The sequence below is a fragment of the Chlamydomonas reinhardtii genome, chromosome 15 (assembly GCF_000002595.2).
Source record: "Chlamydomonas reinhardtii strain CC-503 cw92 mt+ chromosome 15, whole genome shotgun sequence".
Lineage (NCBI taxonomy): Eukaryota > Viridiplantae > Chlorophyta > Chlorophyceae > Chlamydomonadales > Chlamydomonadaceae > Chlamydomonas > Chlamydomonas reinhardtii.
The window spans coordinates 701,121-718,147 of NC_057018.1; the positions used below are offsets into that span (position 1 = coordinate 701,121).

Consider the following 17,027-nt stretch of genomic DNA (forward strand, 5'->3'; position numbering starts at 1 on the left):
CCTCTCTCCATAATACGCGTATTAATACAGCGTACTAGGATTTCTAGTACAGTACATTAAAATACGGTGCATAATGTGCTGGGCCAGGAACTCCGGGAGGGAAGCCGACGCAAAGACGGCACGCGTGCCCGCACCATGCCCGAGTCGGTGTGAATTTGGAGTTGCGCGGCCATAGTCTTCTAGCGGAATTTCCTTCAACTTACTATACTCATATTGTATATTGTTATAAGGAAACACAGCTGCAGTGCGGAGAGCTGCCATGGTTCGCGAACTTCGACGGACATCCTTTCCAGCACCCCTCGCCCCGCCACGGCGCTGCCACGGCCCACCCCGCTGGTTTCCCCAGCACAACGTATTTTCCAACGTACTAGCCGACGAGGGCAGAACAATTACTTGGCTCCAGGGGTGCCCCTGCTTAGCTCTAGGGCCTCTCCCTCAGCATGCTTTCTCGCATGGCGCACCGCCTTCGTCCCGCTGTCCAGGTGAGAATACGAGTCCGCATAACAGCTGCACCCCAGGGGCTCTACGGGGGCTCGAAGGCAGCAACTTCCAAGGCACACGCAACACGACACTGAGTTCGACTTAGCCACTTAGCCCCCTTGTCGGAAATGTGGCTTGCATCTAGCAGAAGTCCCAATTGCCTCGCTACACATATGAAGCTGCTGCTAACAATAATGCACCGGGCGAGGATAGCCCACGCCTCGTGCCTCAGGCTGCGCCTAACGCTGACCACCTTCACGCCTGCCAACACCTTACAAGTCGCGTAGGACAACGCCCAGCTAGGCGCACATCCAGTGGTCCACGTGGTCAGTGGCGCCCACGACAAAGCACAGGCTAAGTGCTTCCATGCAACGCCCGCCTCGCTCCCCAATCTTTGTCCACACTCGTTTGACTTCAATCCATTCATCAGTGCACGGCTTCTCGCGCTCCTGCCGCCTGGCTTCAGCCCAATCCCTTCTGTGTCTATTATTACGAGTACCTGTCCTGTTGCTACGTTGACCTCCAGCTTTTCGTCCGCAAACAGTGCCGCCGCCAGCCGTCAATGTGCCGCAGGGTTCCTCCACCGTCCTGGCCTTGACCTCCCTATGCATGCGTGCGCATTGTTGGGCTGAACTGATGGCGATGCCCTGAGCCGCCGTCCGCTTACGGCCGCCATGATAGGGACGAGGGCAGGACCGAGGCAGCACAGCTGCGTGTTGTTCCAGCATTACCTGTCACCAAACCGTGAACAAGAGCCATAGGCAAAGCCTGAAGTCAACTTCGTTGCAAGGCACACGTGGCGTTAGGTGGCCTCAACACGAGGTCCTCGCTAGGCACGCTGACATGCTGATGCACTTGACCAACTTACCCCCTTACGGGCTCACGGTCTTCTCCAGCACTCCGTGCGCCTCGCTGCGGAAGCCGAGGTGCGTGGCGATGCACACAAGGAGCTCTGCCTGTCGCAGGCTCAGCGGCGGCCCAAATCGCAGCAGTTCCGTTTTGAACCTGAGGGCAACCAGGTAAAGTATCAGAAACGGACCTTGCCTGCCGCAACACAACCGTCTTCGACTACCTCGACACACGGATCCAGGAGCGCACCGGGTCATGAAGCGCGTGGCGTTCAGGTTGTGGATGTCGTCTGACAGGTCCCGGAAGATGGTCACAATCTCGGCTCCCGGGTTGGAGAACCTGAAATCAGGACTGCCCAGTAGGAACGCTGCTTCAAATGCATAACATTGTGGCTCTTACCCGTGATGCGCCGCGCACTGGGCCAGGTTCTCATTCTTCTTGAAGTACGCACGCCACTTCTCGGCGCGCTGCAGGCCCTTGTACGCCTTCGGCATGCACTCTGCCTCCACAAACTCTGCGACAGGGGGTCACAGACATCATGTGAAGTTGGATACTGGCTCCAAGGATGAACAAAGCAACTGTGCATGGAGAAGGGACGTGCCCGGTGGCCCCTTGCCGCCAAACCCTCAATATTCCCACCAGCCACCTGAGCCTATGCCTGAGCACGCTGGTTGCACAATGCAAGCCCCAGCACTCGCCGATAACCCAAACAACCCTACCAATCAGCCCCCGGGTGGCCGAGCTAGCCAACAAGGCCGCCGAAGTTGGCTAGCTCCTGGTCCTTCTTGGCAGCAAGCACCTCAAGGTCCTTCTTGGCTAGCTTCAGCTCCGTTTGTAAAAAGCTTAGACTCTGCAACAAGTGCAAAATGTGGTGGCGGTGGTGGCGGTGGTGGTGATTCCAAAACCCAAAAGACCAGAAATCGAAAGCCCGAGGCTGGTGGGGTTGAAGGGTTCGGTTATGGGTAGTCCGACACGACACGTACGGGGGGTTTCCACTTTCCAGTCCTGATTAGTTCGGCGAAGAAGGCAATAAACAGGCGATGCGGCGTACAGGCTCTATACCGAAGGGGGGTTGGGAGTTTACTGGTCTTGGAGGTTGAGATGACCATATGGGGATTCGTGTGCCGCGTTCCTGCAGCTTCCCTGCCACAGTCCCACCCCCTGCCTCCAACCCTCTAGGTTGGGGGCCCCCTTGTCACCCCTGTTGCCCTTGATGCTGCTGCCGCCTCTCCCTGGCCCCTCCTCACCTCCTCGGCCTTCACACGCTTGGAGGCCTTCCCGGCGGTGACCACCTGCAGGTGGGCGCAGCGCAGGCAGGACACACACTGTAACACCAACACCAACATCGGCAACAGGCACAGGACCCGCGCCCACCCACCCCATCCACTCATCCCCCCCGATCCATCTCCCCAGCTGCAGGCGCGCGCCGCCTAGTACGCAAGCATGGGTCGCGGTAGGTACAGGTGTCAAGGAGCAACTGGCTCCGGGGTGCTAGCCGGCTGCAAGAGTGCAACACTCAAGGTCCTAGTGTGCTGGGAGCGCAGGTGCACGCGCCGGCGCCCTGCCCCAACCGCCCCGACCCGCCCTGTCTCGCCTGCACCTGTAGTATTCGCCAGCCCTCTCCCCAATCCCGTTCCCTCAACCTCCAACCCGTGCCCCCGCTGTTCCAAATCTCACCCCCACCTCACCCACACCCGTTGCTGCCCCGCCCGCCTCGCGGTCCCCCGGTACCCGACAACCTCCGCTCTGGTCGCACCTTGCCCGGCTGCTGGATGGCCTCCTGCGCGCCCCGCGCAGGCGAGTTCTCCAACTCCTCCTCCTCCGCCTCCTCCTCCTCCATAAAGCCGCTGTTCTGGTTTTTCTTGTGCTTGGCCGCCGGCGCCTCCGCCGCCTCCTCCTCCACCTCGGCGTGCTTCGGCGGCGGAGGCGCAGGCGGCCAAGCACAAGAAAAACCAGAACAGCGGCTATATGGAGGAGGAGTTCTCCAACTCCTCCTCGGCGTGCTTCGCCTGCTTGTCCTTCTGCTTGTGCTTCTGCGCGGCATTACACATTAACATTACGGTAGACGTCATTCATCCCCCGGACGGAACCGCCGGCGTCGGGCGCCAGCGGCCCGCGGGAGGCTTGTTCAAGGTCCTGGTGTGCAGAGGGTGCAGCTGCATGTGCAGGCGCCCCGCCCTGACCACCCCCTACCGGCCCTATCCCCCTTGCACCTGGGGCTAGCACACCCGGCACCCTTCCCGCCAGCCCCCGGGCTTCGTCTCCCCTGTTCCGTCCCCACTGGCCCAACCCGTGTCATCTGCTGCTCCAAGCCCTCCTTTCCTTCTCGCCCACACCACACACCCGTTGCTGCCCCGCCCGCCTCGCGGTCCCCCGGTTCCCGACAACCTCGGCTCTGGTCGCACCTTGCCCGGCTGCTGGATGGCCTCCCGCGCGCCCCGCGAAGGCGAGTTCTCCAACTCCTCCTCCTCCATATAGCCGCTGTTCTGGTTTTTCTTGTGCTTGGCCGCCGGCGCCTCCTGTGCCTCCGCCTCCTCCTCCTCCACCTCGGTACGCTTGGTTATCTTGTCCTTCTTCTTGTGCTTCTGCGCGGCATTACACATTAACATTACGGTAGACGTCATTCATCCCCCGGACGGAACCCATCTGCGCGGACCCGTACTAGACTGAGACGCCATTCATTTATCACACGTGCCCGCATGTCATGCAGCCCCTCCCTCCTGGCTTGGCGCTACCGTCTAGCAAGTGAACCCCAAACCTTGAGCAGCCGCCCCCGCCACCCCACCGCCCCGCCAGGTCCTCCCCACCTTATCGGACTTGGGCGCCTCCTGCGCGGCCTCCCCCTGTTGCGGGTATGCAGGGGAACAGGAGGCTGGTGAGGAGCTGGTGACGGCGGCGGTGACGGCGGCGGTGACGGCGCCCTGCCTGCCCCAGCGAACCGGTGCAGGGGCCGCCCCCCTCTCGAGCAATCCAGGACTAGAACCCCACTTGCCCACCGTCCGCCAACCGGGACACATCTCGCACCTTCTTGTGCTTCGTCTTGTCCTTCTTGCCCTTCTTGCTATCCTCCTCCGGCGGAGCCGCCTCTTCAGCCTTCGCCCACTGATCCTTCTTGACCTTCTTCGACTTCTTCCCCACTTGAGCCTGAGGGTTTCGGGCGGGGGGAGGTATGTTCGGCAGCGTCAGCACCCGACGCCGCCCCGAATGCCACGCGCTTCTTTAGAAAATCGGTTCGTTGTGTGAAGCATGGGGTCCTGAAGCGCTCTGCTCGCCGTTGCATCCGATTTCCCGCGAGGTATCCCTGAGGAGGTATCCCTGAGGAGGTGCTACCTAACTCCGCCAGCGGCCAATTTAATTTCTCAGAGCGACCCAACGGAATGTCGGTTCGGCTGCCGATTTGGCCAAAGGCCGCCTGCGTCGCAAACTTACCGCGACGTCCTCTGCAGCCAAGCCGTTCTTGCGCTTGTCATTGGCCATTGTTCCTTATCCTTGGGATCTGAGCAGCTAGATGGTTACCGCAGCGAGTGTCTCAGCCTCTTAGTGCCTCAGTTAGGGTTTTCAGGCAGCGGGATCAGATCCCAAGGATAAGGAACAATGGCCAATGACAAGCGCAAGAACGGCTTGGCTGCAGAGGACGTCGCGGTAAGTTTGCGACGCAGGCGGTATTTAAGATGGCGGTATTTAAGAGCAGCTTCAATACCAGGGGACTTCGTGATAGCAGAGTCCTAAAATGTGAATGCATGCAATATTGTAGGCGGCTTTACAATCAAACCGGGATCGCGAAACGGGTCGGTCTGCGCACTGTTTAGCGACCGACATTATATTGTTTTATGGGTATTAATAGCACAAATATCTATTTGTGGAACGATCAAACGCTGTTGCGAGCGGCCGAATGAAGCAAAACACCGAACACACAGACACGGTGTTTGATTACACCTGATTAAAAGGCGCGCCGCAGCCCGCGCTGGCGTCGTTGCTTTTCTCAGCTCTTCTTAGCGACCTCCAAGGCGCTCATGCGGAGCCACTGACGGTGAGATTTATCGGGCCCATGCAGCCGTGGCAGCGTCACCTGTCGCATAGAGCAGGGGGGGGGCGGCGGCTTGCATGCATCAGAGGGTGGTGGGGTACAGGCTCCGCATGAGCTGGTCTTCTGAAGACTTAAGAAGTATGTGCATCCATGTGTATCACTAAGTTCTCTGCTGTTCACCGTGGGCACATGCCATGACATGGACGCAATCCTACGCTCTACCACCTTCAGTGCAACACTTATGGGTGTGGCCGTGGAGGTAAAGCTCACCATCCGGGCAACCTATGTCGCATCTTTCGACTTCACCATGCACGGCTCTCCGTACACCTTCCTGGTGACCAAGTGGAGCAGCCGCGGCTTCGCCAAGTTCGCAACTCTGTTTTTCAACGCAACCACGTGGGACCCCACTAAATTCGGCACGTTCAGTGAGGCCGATGACGGCACGGTGTCCTTTAGCATGGACACCTCGAAGAAGCTCAACATGGTTGAGCAGGGTGTCAAGGACATCCTGTCATGCATCGACTTGATAGGGTGCCACTACCAGCGCTCTGTGCGTGATTACGCAGTGTGGTACCGCGAGAAGCACCCGGAGCTGGACACGTACGTGCAGTACATTACGCGGGCGGCTTGTTGTGCAATCGCGCATGTTGACTTCCTTGCACCCAACATCACTTGGGACCTTGTGCAATTTTTATTGTCTTAGAGCATGTAGATAGACCCGTTGGCCCCGTGCGTGTGTGCGTGGCGCGCGTGTGTGTCTGAAGTCGACAGGGGTACGTACGCTAATTTAACATGTCGTTGGGAACTGTGAAGCGGTACGTATGCGGGTTTGACACCTGTATGTGTGCCAATAATGATGCTGTAAACACGTCTCTGTCCCTGACTCTGTATTTGTAGGAATTTGACAGGGTAAGAGTGCTAATTTAACGTGTCATTGGGAATTGTGAGGGGGTACGTAAGCTAATTCAAGACTAGGGCATTCGGGCTGAGTGTAAAGCGCTAAAACTAGGTTTGGTACGTTTACGAGTGCGGTCTGTAAAGCTGTTACTTTTGCTAATAACACGGTAAACACGTAGCGGTACCTAGAATTCTGTTTGTGTGGTTTTGAAGGGGTACGGTAGCTAATTTAACGTGTGCGTAGGTAATGCGAAGGGGTATGTAGACGATGTTTACAGGGATAGAGGGGGGTGCGGGGGGGTTAGCCGGTTAGGTCCTGTGTGACCAGCAGCGCGTACCCGGACAGCGCCAGCCGCAGGTGGATGTGCGGCGGGCGCAGGCAGTTGCGGGAGCCGTAGGCGGCGGGGATGATGGTGGTGTACCTGAAGACAGGGAGTTGGAGGAGGAGCGGGAGGGGGTGAGCTTGGGGGTGAGCGGGAGGTGAGGTGAGCTGGGGGGCCGCGCGGTAATGGGGGGGAGCGGCGTGGAGGATAAGACGGGTGCCGGTTGGTCGTTGGTCTGATCAGGCAGTCTTACACACCACTGCGCGTGGTGACGTGCGTGGTCCGATTCTCAGCTTGACCTACATCCCGCCCGCCCCGTACAAGTGTTGTGCTTGGCAAATGGCACACGAGCATGCACATGTGCATGTGCATGTGCATGTGCGCTGGCTTACCCCAGTACCCACGGCCACAGCCACGCACGCAAGCTTTGCCCCCAAGACACAGGGCCGGCTGCCGCCTCCGGGCCCCGGGCTGCCGCCTCCGCGCCCCCCGGCTGCCGCCTCCCCTGCTGGCACCACCCCCCTGGAGTGTGTGATGGGACAGGGTTCAGGCAGGTTGGCGAGGTCCCATAGGGTGCAGCTGACGCCCATACCCCAAGCAGACAGCAAACAGTTTGCAGCGGCAGAGCAGGAGTGCATGGCTGGTCGAACGCCGGAGTTACTGTACCGACAAGTTGCTGGCTGGCTGGACGTTTGCTGATGCGCATTCCTCACGCTCCGGGCGCCCGGCCGGCGATAGCACCACCACCCCCCTGGAGTGGAGCCTGCCTGCGCGGGGCCCCTGCTAGCACGCCCGATGCGACCCCGTCCATTCCCGCCTACACACACAGCGCCCTGGGACTTCGACGACAACGTCTGGCAGCTGCAATCACCAGCATGCCGGTAGGCAATACACACTCGTGTATGCGCCGCCTGTGGCCCCCTCCCCTTGGAGTGGAGCTCGCCACCCTCTGCTGCTCTTGCTTGTCCTGCCTCCCCAGCATCCCCTGCCCTTTGAGACCCCTCTCCTTAGGGCCCCCTCCTCTGGTTCCGTGGACTAAGTGTATTACGCAAGCACATGATCTATTGAGCTCTTGAATTGCCCACACCTGTCGTGTCAGATTTCTTTTCCGACGGTATCCCCAGTGCCGTACGGCCCTTCCCGTGCGGGGGTTCTGGGGGGCGGATAGGGGGGTCCCCGACGCCAAACTGGTCTCCCCTGAGTCCCCCACGCTCTCAGCCCCTCCGTGCATGTAGTAATGACTTGCTGGCCAAGTGGGAGGGCGGTCCTCGCTCGCCTGAGGTCGAAATGGGCGGGTTTTGGCCCGCCAGTCATGCGCCCGATGGGCGTGTGTCGGTCCGATTGGGCCAAAGTGTGCTGGAGAGAGCAGTAACTCACTCCATATGTTATTTAGATACCCAATATTGCATTGGAATGTATCCCGGGGCAAAATGTGAGGCTCTGCCGACCGGCAATTTCGCGACCGAGGCCCCTCGAGGAGCCATTTTTTCAAACCGTGACATAAAAATGGGAATTCAAGGCTTTGCTAGGGCTAAAAGCAGCTCTTCGTGCACAATGTCGGGGCATGTCGCTGCATTTCGCGAGCTCGGCGAGCGGGCAGGCCGCGCCAGGGCTTAAAACAACAAGTCATAACATACATATGTCATGTATCAGTAGTGTGTCAGTGGGCTCAAATGCTCAATCAGCGGCTCACAAACCGCACATACCGGTACTGTAAGCACCTGGCATCAGACCCAACTTACGGGAATCACACAGAGCCCGTTACCCGATATGCGCAACCAAGCCCGAACCCACATCAGCTTCAACACCCACCGCTCAACGTACGGCACTCATGTCCGTTTGTCCACTTGCCCACTATCGTCCATAGTCACTACCGTCGTGTCCCGCCCACACACTACCGCTGCCGCTTTAGCAGGATGTCGAACACGCCCGCTCCTGTCACGGGGTCCAGCAATACCTGCTGCAGCGGGTTGCCAGAGCCGCAGCCGCCGCAGCCGCAGTCGCCGGGACCGTTGAGGGCGCTGCCGGCAAAGTACATCTGCGTGGATTTGTGGAGGTGTGGAGGTGTGGAGGTGTGGGTAAGTTGGGTTGGGAGGTTGGCTATGGGTGTGGGGTGGGGGCGGGGGGCGCGGGTGGGCAGGGGCGCACATTCAGGGACTGCAAAGATGCGTTGCGCAGTGCGGTGCGGTGGTCCCCACTCTCCGACCGGTCCCGCCGCCCTTGTCCCCGGGCCCCCGGTCGCCCCGATCCCGGATGATGCATGTGGAGTATGTTGGACTGCATGGGCGGCGGGTCTGTCGCACGCTTGCACCAGGCCTCACCTAGGCTAGGCCAACACCCGTGGGCGGCCCCCGTTGGCCCCTTTGGCCCCCGTCTGCCCCCCCCTTGGCCCGCCCGCCCACCTGCCCTGCTCGGCTCCAGCTCGGCTGCATTTGGCCCCCCGCGCCCCTGCACCCCTGTAACTAGAACCCTTGGGCTCCCGGCACCTTGGGGACCCCTGCTCCCCCTGTCCGTGCCCGCCCCCCTTTGTCCCCCTGCTGCCCCCGCAGCTAACCACCACCAACTGCCAACCGCCAACTACCACAACCGCCAACCACCACAACTGCCAACCCCCAACTGCCGCCGCCGCACCTGTGTGACCAGCAGCGTGTACCCGGGCAGCGCCAGCCGCAGGTGGATGTGCGGCGGGCGCAGGCAGTTGCGGGAGCCGTAGGCGGCGGGGATGATGGTGGTGTACCTGAAGACAGGGAGTTGGAGGAGGAGCGGGAGGGGGTGAGCTTGGGGGTGAGCGGGAGGTGAGGTGAGCGGGGGGGCCGCGCGGTAATGGGGGGGGACCGGCGTGGAGGAGGTGGGGTGCCGGTTGGTCGTTGGTCTGATCAGGGAGTCTTACACACCACTGCGCGTGGTGACGTGCGTGGTCCGATTCTCAGCTTGACCTACATCCCGCCCGCCCCGTACAAGTGTTGTGCTTGGCAAATGGCACACGAGCATGCACATGTGCATGTGCATGTGCACTGGCTTACCCCAGTACCCACGGCCACAGCCACGCACGCAAGCTTTGCCCCCAAGACACAGGGCCCCTCCCCCGGCTGCCGCCTCCCTGCCCCGGGTCGCCGCCTCCCCTGCTGGCACCACCCCCCTGGAGTGTGTGATGGGACAGGGTTCAGGCAGGTTGGCGAGGTCCCGTAGGGTGCAGCTGACGCCCATACCCCAAGCAGACAGCAAACAGTTTGCAGCGGCAGAGCAGGAGTGCATGGCTGGTCGAACGCCGGAGTTACTGTACCGACAAGTTGCTGGCTGGCTGGACGTTTGCTGATGCGCATTCCTCACGCTCCGGGCGCCCGGCCAGGCGATAGCACCCCCCCCCCCCCTGGAGTGGAGCCTGCCTGCGCGGGGCCCCTGCTAGCACGCCCGATGCGACCCCGTCCATTCCCGCCTACACACACAGCGCCCTGGGACTTCGACGACAACGTCTGGCAGCTGCAATCACCAGCATGCCGGTAGGCAATACACACTCGTGTGTGCGCCGCCTGTGGCCCCCTCCCCTTGGAGTGGAGCTCGCCACCCTCTGCTCTTGCTTGTCCTGCCTCCCCAGCATCCCCGGCCCTTTGAGACCCCTCTCCTTAGGGCCCCCTCCTCTGGTTCCGTGGACTAAGTGTATTACGCAAGCACATGATCTATTGAGCTCTTGAATTGCCCACTCACTTGTAAGAGCCGTCGGCGGCGATCGGCACGCGCGTGCGGCAATCGGCGTTGGCCAGGTTGCTGTTGTCGTCGTATTCGCCCGCGTTGTCAGCCTGTGTGAGTACGTGTGTGTGTTAGGCAAACAGACTGGTGTTCTTAGCATGAGGCATGTGGCATGAGGCGTGTGTGTTCTGTTTGGGGGGAGGAAGCAGCGTGCGGCGTTTGGGAGGGTTGGAGAGGGGACGGGTTGCGGTTGGGCTGGTTTGGGTTGTGCGCCTGGGTGCGAGATAACGAGATTTCCGATCCGACCCGCTGCCGCTTTGTGGCGTGCACCGCCCGCCCTCCACACACACACGCACACCTACTCGGAACGACGGTAGGACCACAGGTAGGATGGGGTGTAATGATGAAATGATGCATGCTGCGCTACCGGGCTTGAGGCAGCGAAGCTCACGGTTCGGTCGGGAGCAGCGGGCGCCCTGGCAACCGCCGTGTTGTGCGGGTGTGTCCCGAAAGTGAGAGGTTTGCCCGCTGCTCGCCGGGTTCTCGCGAAGACCGACACACCTGCCAAACGTCTATGAAAGCAAGAGATGAACTCTCAGAAACTGGCGTGCAGGTGAAATACTGAAGAACATGACCGGTGATGGTTATTTTCGTGGCATTCCTGCCGCCGGTCTTCAGCGCGCAGAACGACTCGTCCGGCTTGGTGTTGAGTGGGACGCCTTGAGACTGCGTGAGCAAAGAGTACATAAGGCGATATAATTAGCGAAATGGGCGAGCGCATGGAGCTGAAAAACTTGGTCTGGCGCACCTGGTAAAACGGCCCAAGCACATCCGAAGGGGTAGCGAGGCAAGAGCGCGGAGACGGAGAAGGCGAGGGCGAGGGCGCTGGCGAGCGCCGCGGCGACGGAGATGGCGACAATGCCGGACTCGGTGCCGGAGATGGCTTCGGCGACGGGGCGGAAGCCGGCGATGCCTCAGCGCGCGGCGACGGCTTGGGGGGTGGGCGGCGATTGGCACGTGGCTTCTTGCGACCCTGCTTTGCAGCAGCGGCACGAACCAGCGAGGCCACGCGCGTCTCTGCTGCCGTGCCATCGCCTATGACCGTAGACGATGGCGCTGCTGCCCCCAGGCTCGCTAGCTCAACAAGCTCTGTCTGCTGCTGCTGCTGCTGTTGTTGTTGTAGCTCCATGGAGACATACCAGTCCGGTTGGCTCCGGTCTATGAGTGTGGGGTCCGAGGCAACGACATCTTGCTGCAGCAACCGGGATGCCTGCGTGCATGCGAAGGAGAGCATCGCAATGGCGAGAAGCGTGCGTATGAGCATGGCTTCTGGGGTTTGTATGCTGTAACGTCAATTGCTATTCAAATATTACGACGGGCTTGCTTGTTAGACACTGAAGGGCTGCATGGGGTCCGCAGAACCCATGCGCTGTCGTACGCATTGTACATCGACTGGTTGCTGTGGGCCTCTTTGTTGTTGGGCCATGGTATCGTCACGCATTGAAGAGCACGCCTTGTGGAGTTGCTGCACAGGCGGCCCAGCGAGCTCGCTTGACATCTTACCGCGGGTGCACGGCCTTGGGAGTTGGGACTGGTGCGCGCTGCGTGCCACTCGCATGAAAGCACCCACCCGCAGGCCTCCCCTATGCTAACTTGTCCCCCCTTGCAGCTTCATTCACATGCAATATTGCTAGACATGTATGTACGTCTGCACATATGCAACAACTAATAGTGACCGCCCTTTCGTGGGCGAGCGAGCAGGCGCGTTCACTGGGCAAGCGCGCCGGGCCGCTGTGGGAGTGGGCGAAACATAATAAGCCCAAGACAACAGCAGGATGGCTGGTAGGTCGCTGAAGGGGCCAAGCGACGTGCTGGCGCCCAACAGCAGTCTGTAACGCACGTTTCCTCTCCTCGCGCCAGACCGCTGCTTCCGCTGCTGGAGTGGTCGTGTCCGCCCTCTCGGTTGCAATGATGATGCTTTTAATCTTCGTGGGCACTACGGTCTTGGTGGTGCTCGGCGCGGGCTCGATTTTCGGTGAGTATTCTCATTTGACGAGGCTCCTCAGCGCCCGAATCATGTACAGCTGTTACAGATGTAGTTTCGAGCCAAACAACATCGCTTTCTTTCGTTTACCTGCGCAGGTCTGGCTCTCGGGATATGGCTCTGCTTCACAGCTTGGTTGTCCGCAGCGTTCGCAGTCGCTGCGGGGTGCGCGGCCGCGGGTCTACGCGCGACTCAGGTTGCACTGCTCGCGGTGGCGAGCCTGGCGCGTCACCTGGTACCCGGGTGAGGCAGGAAACTACGTTGGTTGGGGGCAGGGTACAGGGAAGAGGAACCGGGCTTCAGGCATGCGCTTGCGCCTGGGTAGGCAGGCGGCACTCTTGTGTAGCGCGTGTGGGTGGGCTCTTTGGTTTCCACACCACCACGCCAAGCCAGGCGGCCGGACTTCGCATGAAGGGCGGTTCATGTTGGGGGCTGCCGAGGTACTGAGGGGTAGGGGACCCAGGAAAAGCGGGAAGGGAAGCTTTTAATGACAACAATTGGCCTTGCGCGTTTCCTGGCTTTGCCGATACCGTACTCGCAGGGGCCTGCGGGCAGCTGTAGCAGCGGACGCGGCCAGCCTCGCCAGCTATGCCTCCGCCAACCTGTGGCCCGCCGCCGACTCTGCTGCTACTGCCACTGCCAGCGGGGGGCGTGCTACTGCGGCGGAGGGGCATGCTGCTACTGCCAGTGGCGCCGCCAGAGCGCTGGCAGCAGCGCCCGGCGGCTCTGTTGCTACAGCCGGCAGCAGTGGCGGCGGAGCTGCCGCGGCCCCGGCGATGCCCGCCGCGGCGCCCGGCTCCCCTGCGGCTGTAGCAGTTGTCGCAGCACCGGCAGTAGCAGCAGCAGGAGCGGCCGTAGCGGCAGTGGCACAGCCGCCGCCGGCGGCACTTCTGGAGCCGTACGGTAATTTGTACGACAACCCGGCCGTGTGCGTGAACGGCGGCGGGTCTGCAGAAGGCATGACTGATGCCGGCGGCAACGTCGATGTCGTTGATGGTGGTCTGTCACGTGCTGGTGATGGCGAAGATGAGTTTGATGATCTTTCACACAGCCACGCACACGCGCAGCCCTCGCTGCCGCTGCCACCGCCGCCACCGGCCGCGGCTCAGAAGCAACACCAGCAGCAACGGCATCGGCACGCCAAGCCCGCGGCGGCAGAAGCGGCGGCGGCGGCGGCGGCGGTGGCGATGGGAGCGGCGCAGCGGGCTGGCTGCGGCGCGGGGAGCGGTGGCACAGTTGCGGGTGCGGGACATCGCAACGCCCCGAGTGAGCAGTCCTGCGGCGCCTAGCGCTTGTGGGTCTTGCGGCACTCGGCGGGGGACGGGGCTGGTGTGTGTGTGTGGGGGGGGGGGGAAGAGAGGACAGGTGGGGGAATTGGCGTGGCGAGCGACTGGCGTGGCGATCTGCGGATCAAGTGACGGCCGGGCGGCGCCAGGCGGGCATTACTCTTTTTTCTTCCGCGCGCTCGCACAACCCCTGAAATGGAAGGGATGCGCGTTATGCGTCGACCAGCAGCACATGTTGGGCATGCATATGACGCCGCCATGAGGTGTTGCCGTTTACGTGCCGTTTGAACGCGTGTGCGAACGCAAGTATGACGCCAGACGAGGGTTGTCGTCGCTGGTGCATAATGTGTGCGTGCATGCAGATCATATGTTTCAGGGCTCTGGTGGGTGCCGTCGGCCCAAGGGGGCCCAGGAACTTCATGTGTCTTTCATTCTTCCCTCTTTCAAAAAAGCACTGATCGTTTTGCGCAGTTGTCTGGTTGCGTGGTGCATAGAGCTGTGCGAGCGATGCACGTGCGTTCAGATCAGGCGGGATACGACTGCGCGAAAGCAACCAAGGCAAGGCAGAGCTGCATCAGGCGCCTGTGCATGGGGCGCGCTGAAGGGGAGGACTCGTGGCAGAATTTGAAGGACGAGCGGACACAAAAGAGGCACGCGGAGGCACCTGTGTGCACTATTCGAGGACACCAATGCGGTGCTGTTGCGGATATGCACCGTATGCACCGTTGCACTCGATTTGCTCTTGCTTTCTCGGCTCAAGCACACGTATGCAACCTGCGATTGAGTGCGGTGGCTTACACAATGGTGCGGTGGCCCAACTGTTTGGGACCGGACAGGCATGCGAGCAGGGACACGGGGGTCGGGTGTCATGGCGGTTAGTGGCGATTGTCATTGGCAAGAGCGCCAGCCCAGGCGCTGTTTAAATGTCATAATCTATGACAGTATTGACTTATGTGACTTGTCAGTCACACGCTCCATAACTTTGACTCTATCTGACTCGAGTTCTTCCTTTCGTCCACCCGTTGAAGCTAAACCTCGAGCATACCTCGCGCCCAGTCGCGCCTATGAGTAAACAAGCAGTTGGTGATGGCACCAGCAATAATACTAGTAGAACCTGGCTGCCGGGCGACGTCCTTCGCATCGTCGCAGGATTCCTCTCTTCCCGCGACGTGGGAAGCCTGAGCCTGGTAAACCGCGAGGCTGCACACGCTCTGAAACATATGCACAAGACATGCGATCTATCCAGGCAGCCCGGCCGCACCGAGCGCGGCATCCCAGCGTGTGTGCAGCTAGCAGTCCGGCCCTGGCCCGCTCGCGCCTTCCTCGCCACCTGGGGCCGGGCCGAGCCCTGGCGCTCCCGGAACCTGCGCGAGCGACGGCGACTGCTGGCGCTCTCAGCTGCTTCAGGAGACGCGGCCAGCCTCGAGGCAGCGTTGTCGCATTCGGGATGCTCCATCACGCCCGACATCTTAGCATCCGCGGCCGCGGCGGGCGAGTGTGCGGCCTGCGAGCGGCTACTCCTGATTGAAGCGTGTGATGTCAACCTCGACGTCGCGATTGCGGCGGCAGCTACGGGTCAGCTCGCAGTCCTTCAATTACTTTGGGCCGCCTGCGGCCCGCCGCTCGTGACCGCCGCCGCCCAGGGCGTTTTCCACCTTCGCCTAGCCGCCGCCGGCGGCGGCCACGCCCACGTTCTCTCCTGGCTGGAATCTTCCCAGGCCTTTAAAGACCTGCCCAAACGTTCTAGCACCGCCAGTCTGGCTACTACTGGATTCATGAGCCGAGCCTTGGGCCGCCTGCTGCTGCCTGGCGGCGGCGGCGCAACGGTGCCGCCGCCGCGGCCGTCGGCAGCGTGTTTCGCCTACATGGCGGCGGCGGCGGGCGCCGGCGGCCACGTGGCCTTGTTGGAATGTCTGATGGCTCCGCCGCCGCCGGCACCGCCGCCGTCGCCGCCATCCTCATCGGCAGCGGTGGGCCCGCCGCCAGTGGCAGTAGCGGCGGCGCAGCGGTGGCGGCGGGCGGCCGCAGGCCCGGCGCCGGCGCCGCCGGCGGCAGCGGAATGGACGCGGCGCCGGGATCTGGCGGTTACAGTGCTGGCGGGCGCGGCGGCGGGCTGCGGCCTGGCTGACCTGCAGCGCCTGTTCCGCCGCCTCTACTACCCGCCGGACGCACACGCCGCTGCCGCCGCCGGTGACGATGGGAACGGCGGCGAACACGACCCCGAATGTGCTGGTGGTGCGGTGGGGGACCGCAGCACCAGCAGCAGCAGCCGCAGCAGCAGCTGCAGCAGGCGCAGGCACCATTTCGACTACCCGGCCTGCCTTGCCGGCTTGGCCACCGGTGGGGCCGCCGTCACGGGTGCCAATGGTGCCGCGGGTGCTGCTGCTACTGCTGCTACTACTGCTGCTGCTACTGCTGCCCCTGGCCTGCTGGCAACAGCACCAGAAGCGGCGACAGATGCAGTGGCGGCGCCTGCCGCGGCCATCGGCGGGCGGGCCATCATGGGTATCGCAGCAGCAATGGGGACCGCCGCGGCCGCGGCGGCTGCTCCCCGCCTGGCGGCGACGTCAGAAACGGCGGCAGCTGGCGACATGGCAGCTGCTGTGGGCGTGGCAGCGGGTGGTGGTGCCGCGGTGGCGGTGGCGGTGGCGGGGCCAGCGGGGCTGTGGCCGGAGGTGGCGGGGCCGGAGGTGGCGGAGCGGGGTTGGTGCCACTGGCCCGTCGTGCTGATGGCGGCGGCGGGCGGCAGTACGGCAGACTGGTATGACAAGATCACATGGATTGTACGGCAGGTATTGCAGCCCAGCGGTCTGTGGCGGGCGCTGGGCGGCGGCGGCGGCGGCGGTGGCGGTGGCGGCAAAGGGGTAGGAGGAGGACGAGATCGCGGCGGCGGCGGTGGTGACGTCAATGGCAGCGCCGCCGCGGATGTTTGGGGGCGGCTGGAGATCTCGGATGTGCGGCTGTGGCAGTGGGTTATGCGGCGGCGGGACTGCGTGCAGAGGCTGCAGGTGTGTGTGTGTGTGTGTGCGTGTGTGTGTGTGTGTGTGTGTGTGTGTGTGTGTGTGTGTGTGTGTGTGTGTGTGTGTGTGTGTGTGTGTGTGTGTGTGTGTATGTGTGTGTGTGTGTGTGTGTGTGTGTGTGTGTGTATGTGTGTGTGTGTGTGTGTGTATGTGTGTATGCGTGTGTGAGTGTGTGTGTTTAACACACCCCACACACACACACACAACCCGTGTGATTCACACACAAAACACACACACTCTAGACACACCGCCCCACCACACTACCACCAACCCCTCTCCCACACCTAAAAAAATACACACACCCCATCACTCACACCCACCCGCTACACATACACATATATAACACCCCCGCTATAACGACACAACCTCACAAACCCCACAAACCCCACAAACCCCACAAACCCCACAGACAGA

The 17,027-nt window shown here is 61.8% G+C and overlaps 5 protein-coding genes across 5 annotated transcripts in view; 3 read left to right on the top strand and 2 right to left on the bottom strand.

Annotated features, from left to right (window-relative positions):
• Positions 1-409: 409 nt before the first annotated feature.
• Positions 410-5,035, bottom strand: CHLRE_15g640502v5 (uncharacterized protein). The gene is made up of 12 exons (XM_043070645.1): positions 4,759-5,035; positions 4,354-4,473; positions 4,137-4,172; positions 3,735-3,914; positions 3,339-3,362; positions 3,086-3,241; positions 2,577-2,621; positions 2,077-2,179; positions 1,729-1,843; positions 1,579-1,668; positions 1,349-1,485; positions 410-1,211 (listed from the first exon to the last, which is right to left on the bottom strand). The coding sequence occupies exons 1-11, from the start codon at positions 4,804-4,806 to the stop codon at positions 1,353-1,355; spliced, it is 1,050 nt and encodes a 349-aa protein (XP_042916443.1). The 5' UTR covers positions 4,807-5,035; the 3' UTR covers positions 410-1,211; positions 1,349-1,352.
• Positions 5,036-5,165: 130 nt separating this feature from the next.
• On the top strand, positions 5,166-6,977 carry CHLRE_15g640550v5 (uncharacterized protein). Its single transcript, XM_043070646.1, has 2 exons — positions 5,166-5,359; positions 5,588-6,977. Exon 2 carries the CDS (start codon positions 5,598-5,600, stop codon positions 6,057-6,059), a length of 462 nt encoding a protein of 153 aa, XP_042916444.1. The 5' UTR covers positions 5,166-5,359; positions 5,588-5,597; the 3' UTR covers positions 6,060-6,977.
• A 978-nt stretch (positions 6,978-7,955) lies between these two features.
• On the bottom strand, positions 7,956-11,814 carry CHLRE_15g640600v5 (uncharacterized protein). The gene is made up of 5 exons (XM_043070647.1): positions 11,072-11,814; positions 10,825-10,989; positions 10,282-10,373; positions 9,208-9,313; positions 7,956-8,614 (listed from the first exon to the last, which is right to left on the bottom strand). Exons 1-5 carry the CDS (start codon positions 11,585-11,587, stop codon positions 8,471-8,473), a joined length of 1,023 nt encoding a protein of 340 aa, XP_042916445.1. The 5' UTR covers positions 11,588-11,814; the 3' UTR covers positions 7,956-8,470.
• A 130-nt stretch (positions 11,815-11,944) lies between these two features.
• Positions 11,945-14,636, top strand: CHLRE_15g640650v5 (uncharacterized protein). The gene is made up of 4 exons (XM_043070648.1): positions 11,945-12,105; positions 12,184-12,298; positions 12,406-12,550; positions 12,849-14,636. The coding sequence occupies exons 1-4, from the start codon at positions 11,980-11,982 to the stop codon at positions 13,594-13,596; spliced, it is 1,134 nt and encodes a 377-aa protein (XP_042916446.1). The 5' UTR covers positions 11,945-11,979; the 3' UTR covers positions 13,597-14,636.
• Positions 14,637-14,694: 58 nt separating this feature from the next.
• CHLRE_15g640651v5 (uncharacterized protein) overlaps positions 14,695-17,027 on the top strand; it is a 5,502-nt gene continuing 3,169 nt past the window's right edge. Inside the window, exon 1 of the mRNA XM_043070649.1 lies at positions 14,695-16,601. Within this exon, the coding sequence (XP_042916447.1) occupies positions 14,814-16,601 (1,788 nt within the window). The 5' untranslated portion in view covers positions 14,695-14,813. The remainder of the gene's footprint in view (positions 16,602-17,027) is intronic.

Coding starts and splice junctions, on each gene's coding strand:
- CHLRE_15g640502v5 (XM_043070645.1), bottom strand. CDS start 4,806: ATGGCCAATGACAAGCGCAAGAACGGCTTGGCTGCAGAGGACGTCGCG. Junction 4,474..4,758: donor TGGCTGCAGAGGACGTCGCG/GTAAGTTTGCGA, acceptor CGAAACCCTCAG/GCTCAAGTGGGGAAGAAGTC. Junction 1,486..1,578: donor GCCACGCGCTTCATGACCCG/GTGCGCTCCTGG, acceptor GGTTGCCCTCAG/GTTCAAAACGGAACTGCTGC.
- CHLRE_15g640550v5 (XM_043070646.1), top strand. CDS start 5,598: ATGGGTGTGGCCGTGGAGGTAAAGCTCACCATCCGGGCAACCTATGTC.
- CHLRE_15g640600v5 (XM_043070647.1), bottom strand. CDS start 11,587: ATGCTCATACGCACGCTTCTCGCCATTGCGATGCTCTCCTTCGCATGC. Junction 10,990..11,071: donor TGCTTGGGCCGTTTTACCAG/GTGCGCCAGACC, acceptor TTGCTCACGCAG/TCTCAAGGCGTCCCACTCAA. Junction 8,615..9,207: donor ACACGCTGCTGGTCACACAG/GTGCGGCGGCGG, acceptor AAATCCACGCAG/ATGTACTTTGCCGGCAGCGC.
- CHLRE_15g640650v5 (XM_043070648.1), top strand. CDS start 11,980: ATGCAACAACTAATAGTGACCGCCCTTTCGTGGGCGAGCGAGCAGGCG. Junction 12,106..12,183: donor AGACAACAGCAGGATGGCTG/GTAGGTCGCTGA, acceptor TCCTCGCGCCAG/ACCGCTGCTTCCGCTGCTGG. Junction 12,551..12,848: donor GCGCGTCACCTGGTACCCGG/GTGAGGCAGGAA, acceptor CCGTACTCGCAG/GGGCCTGCGGGCAGCTGTAG.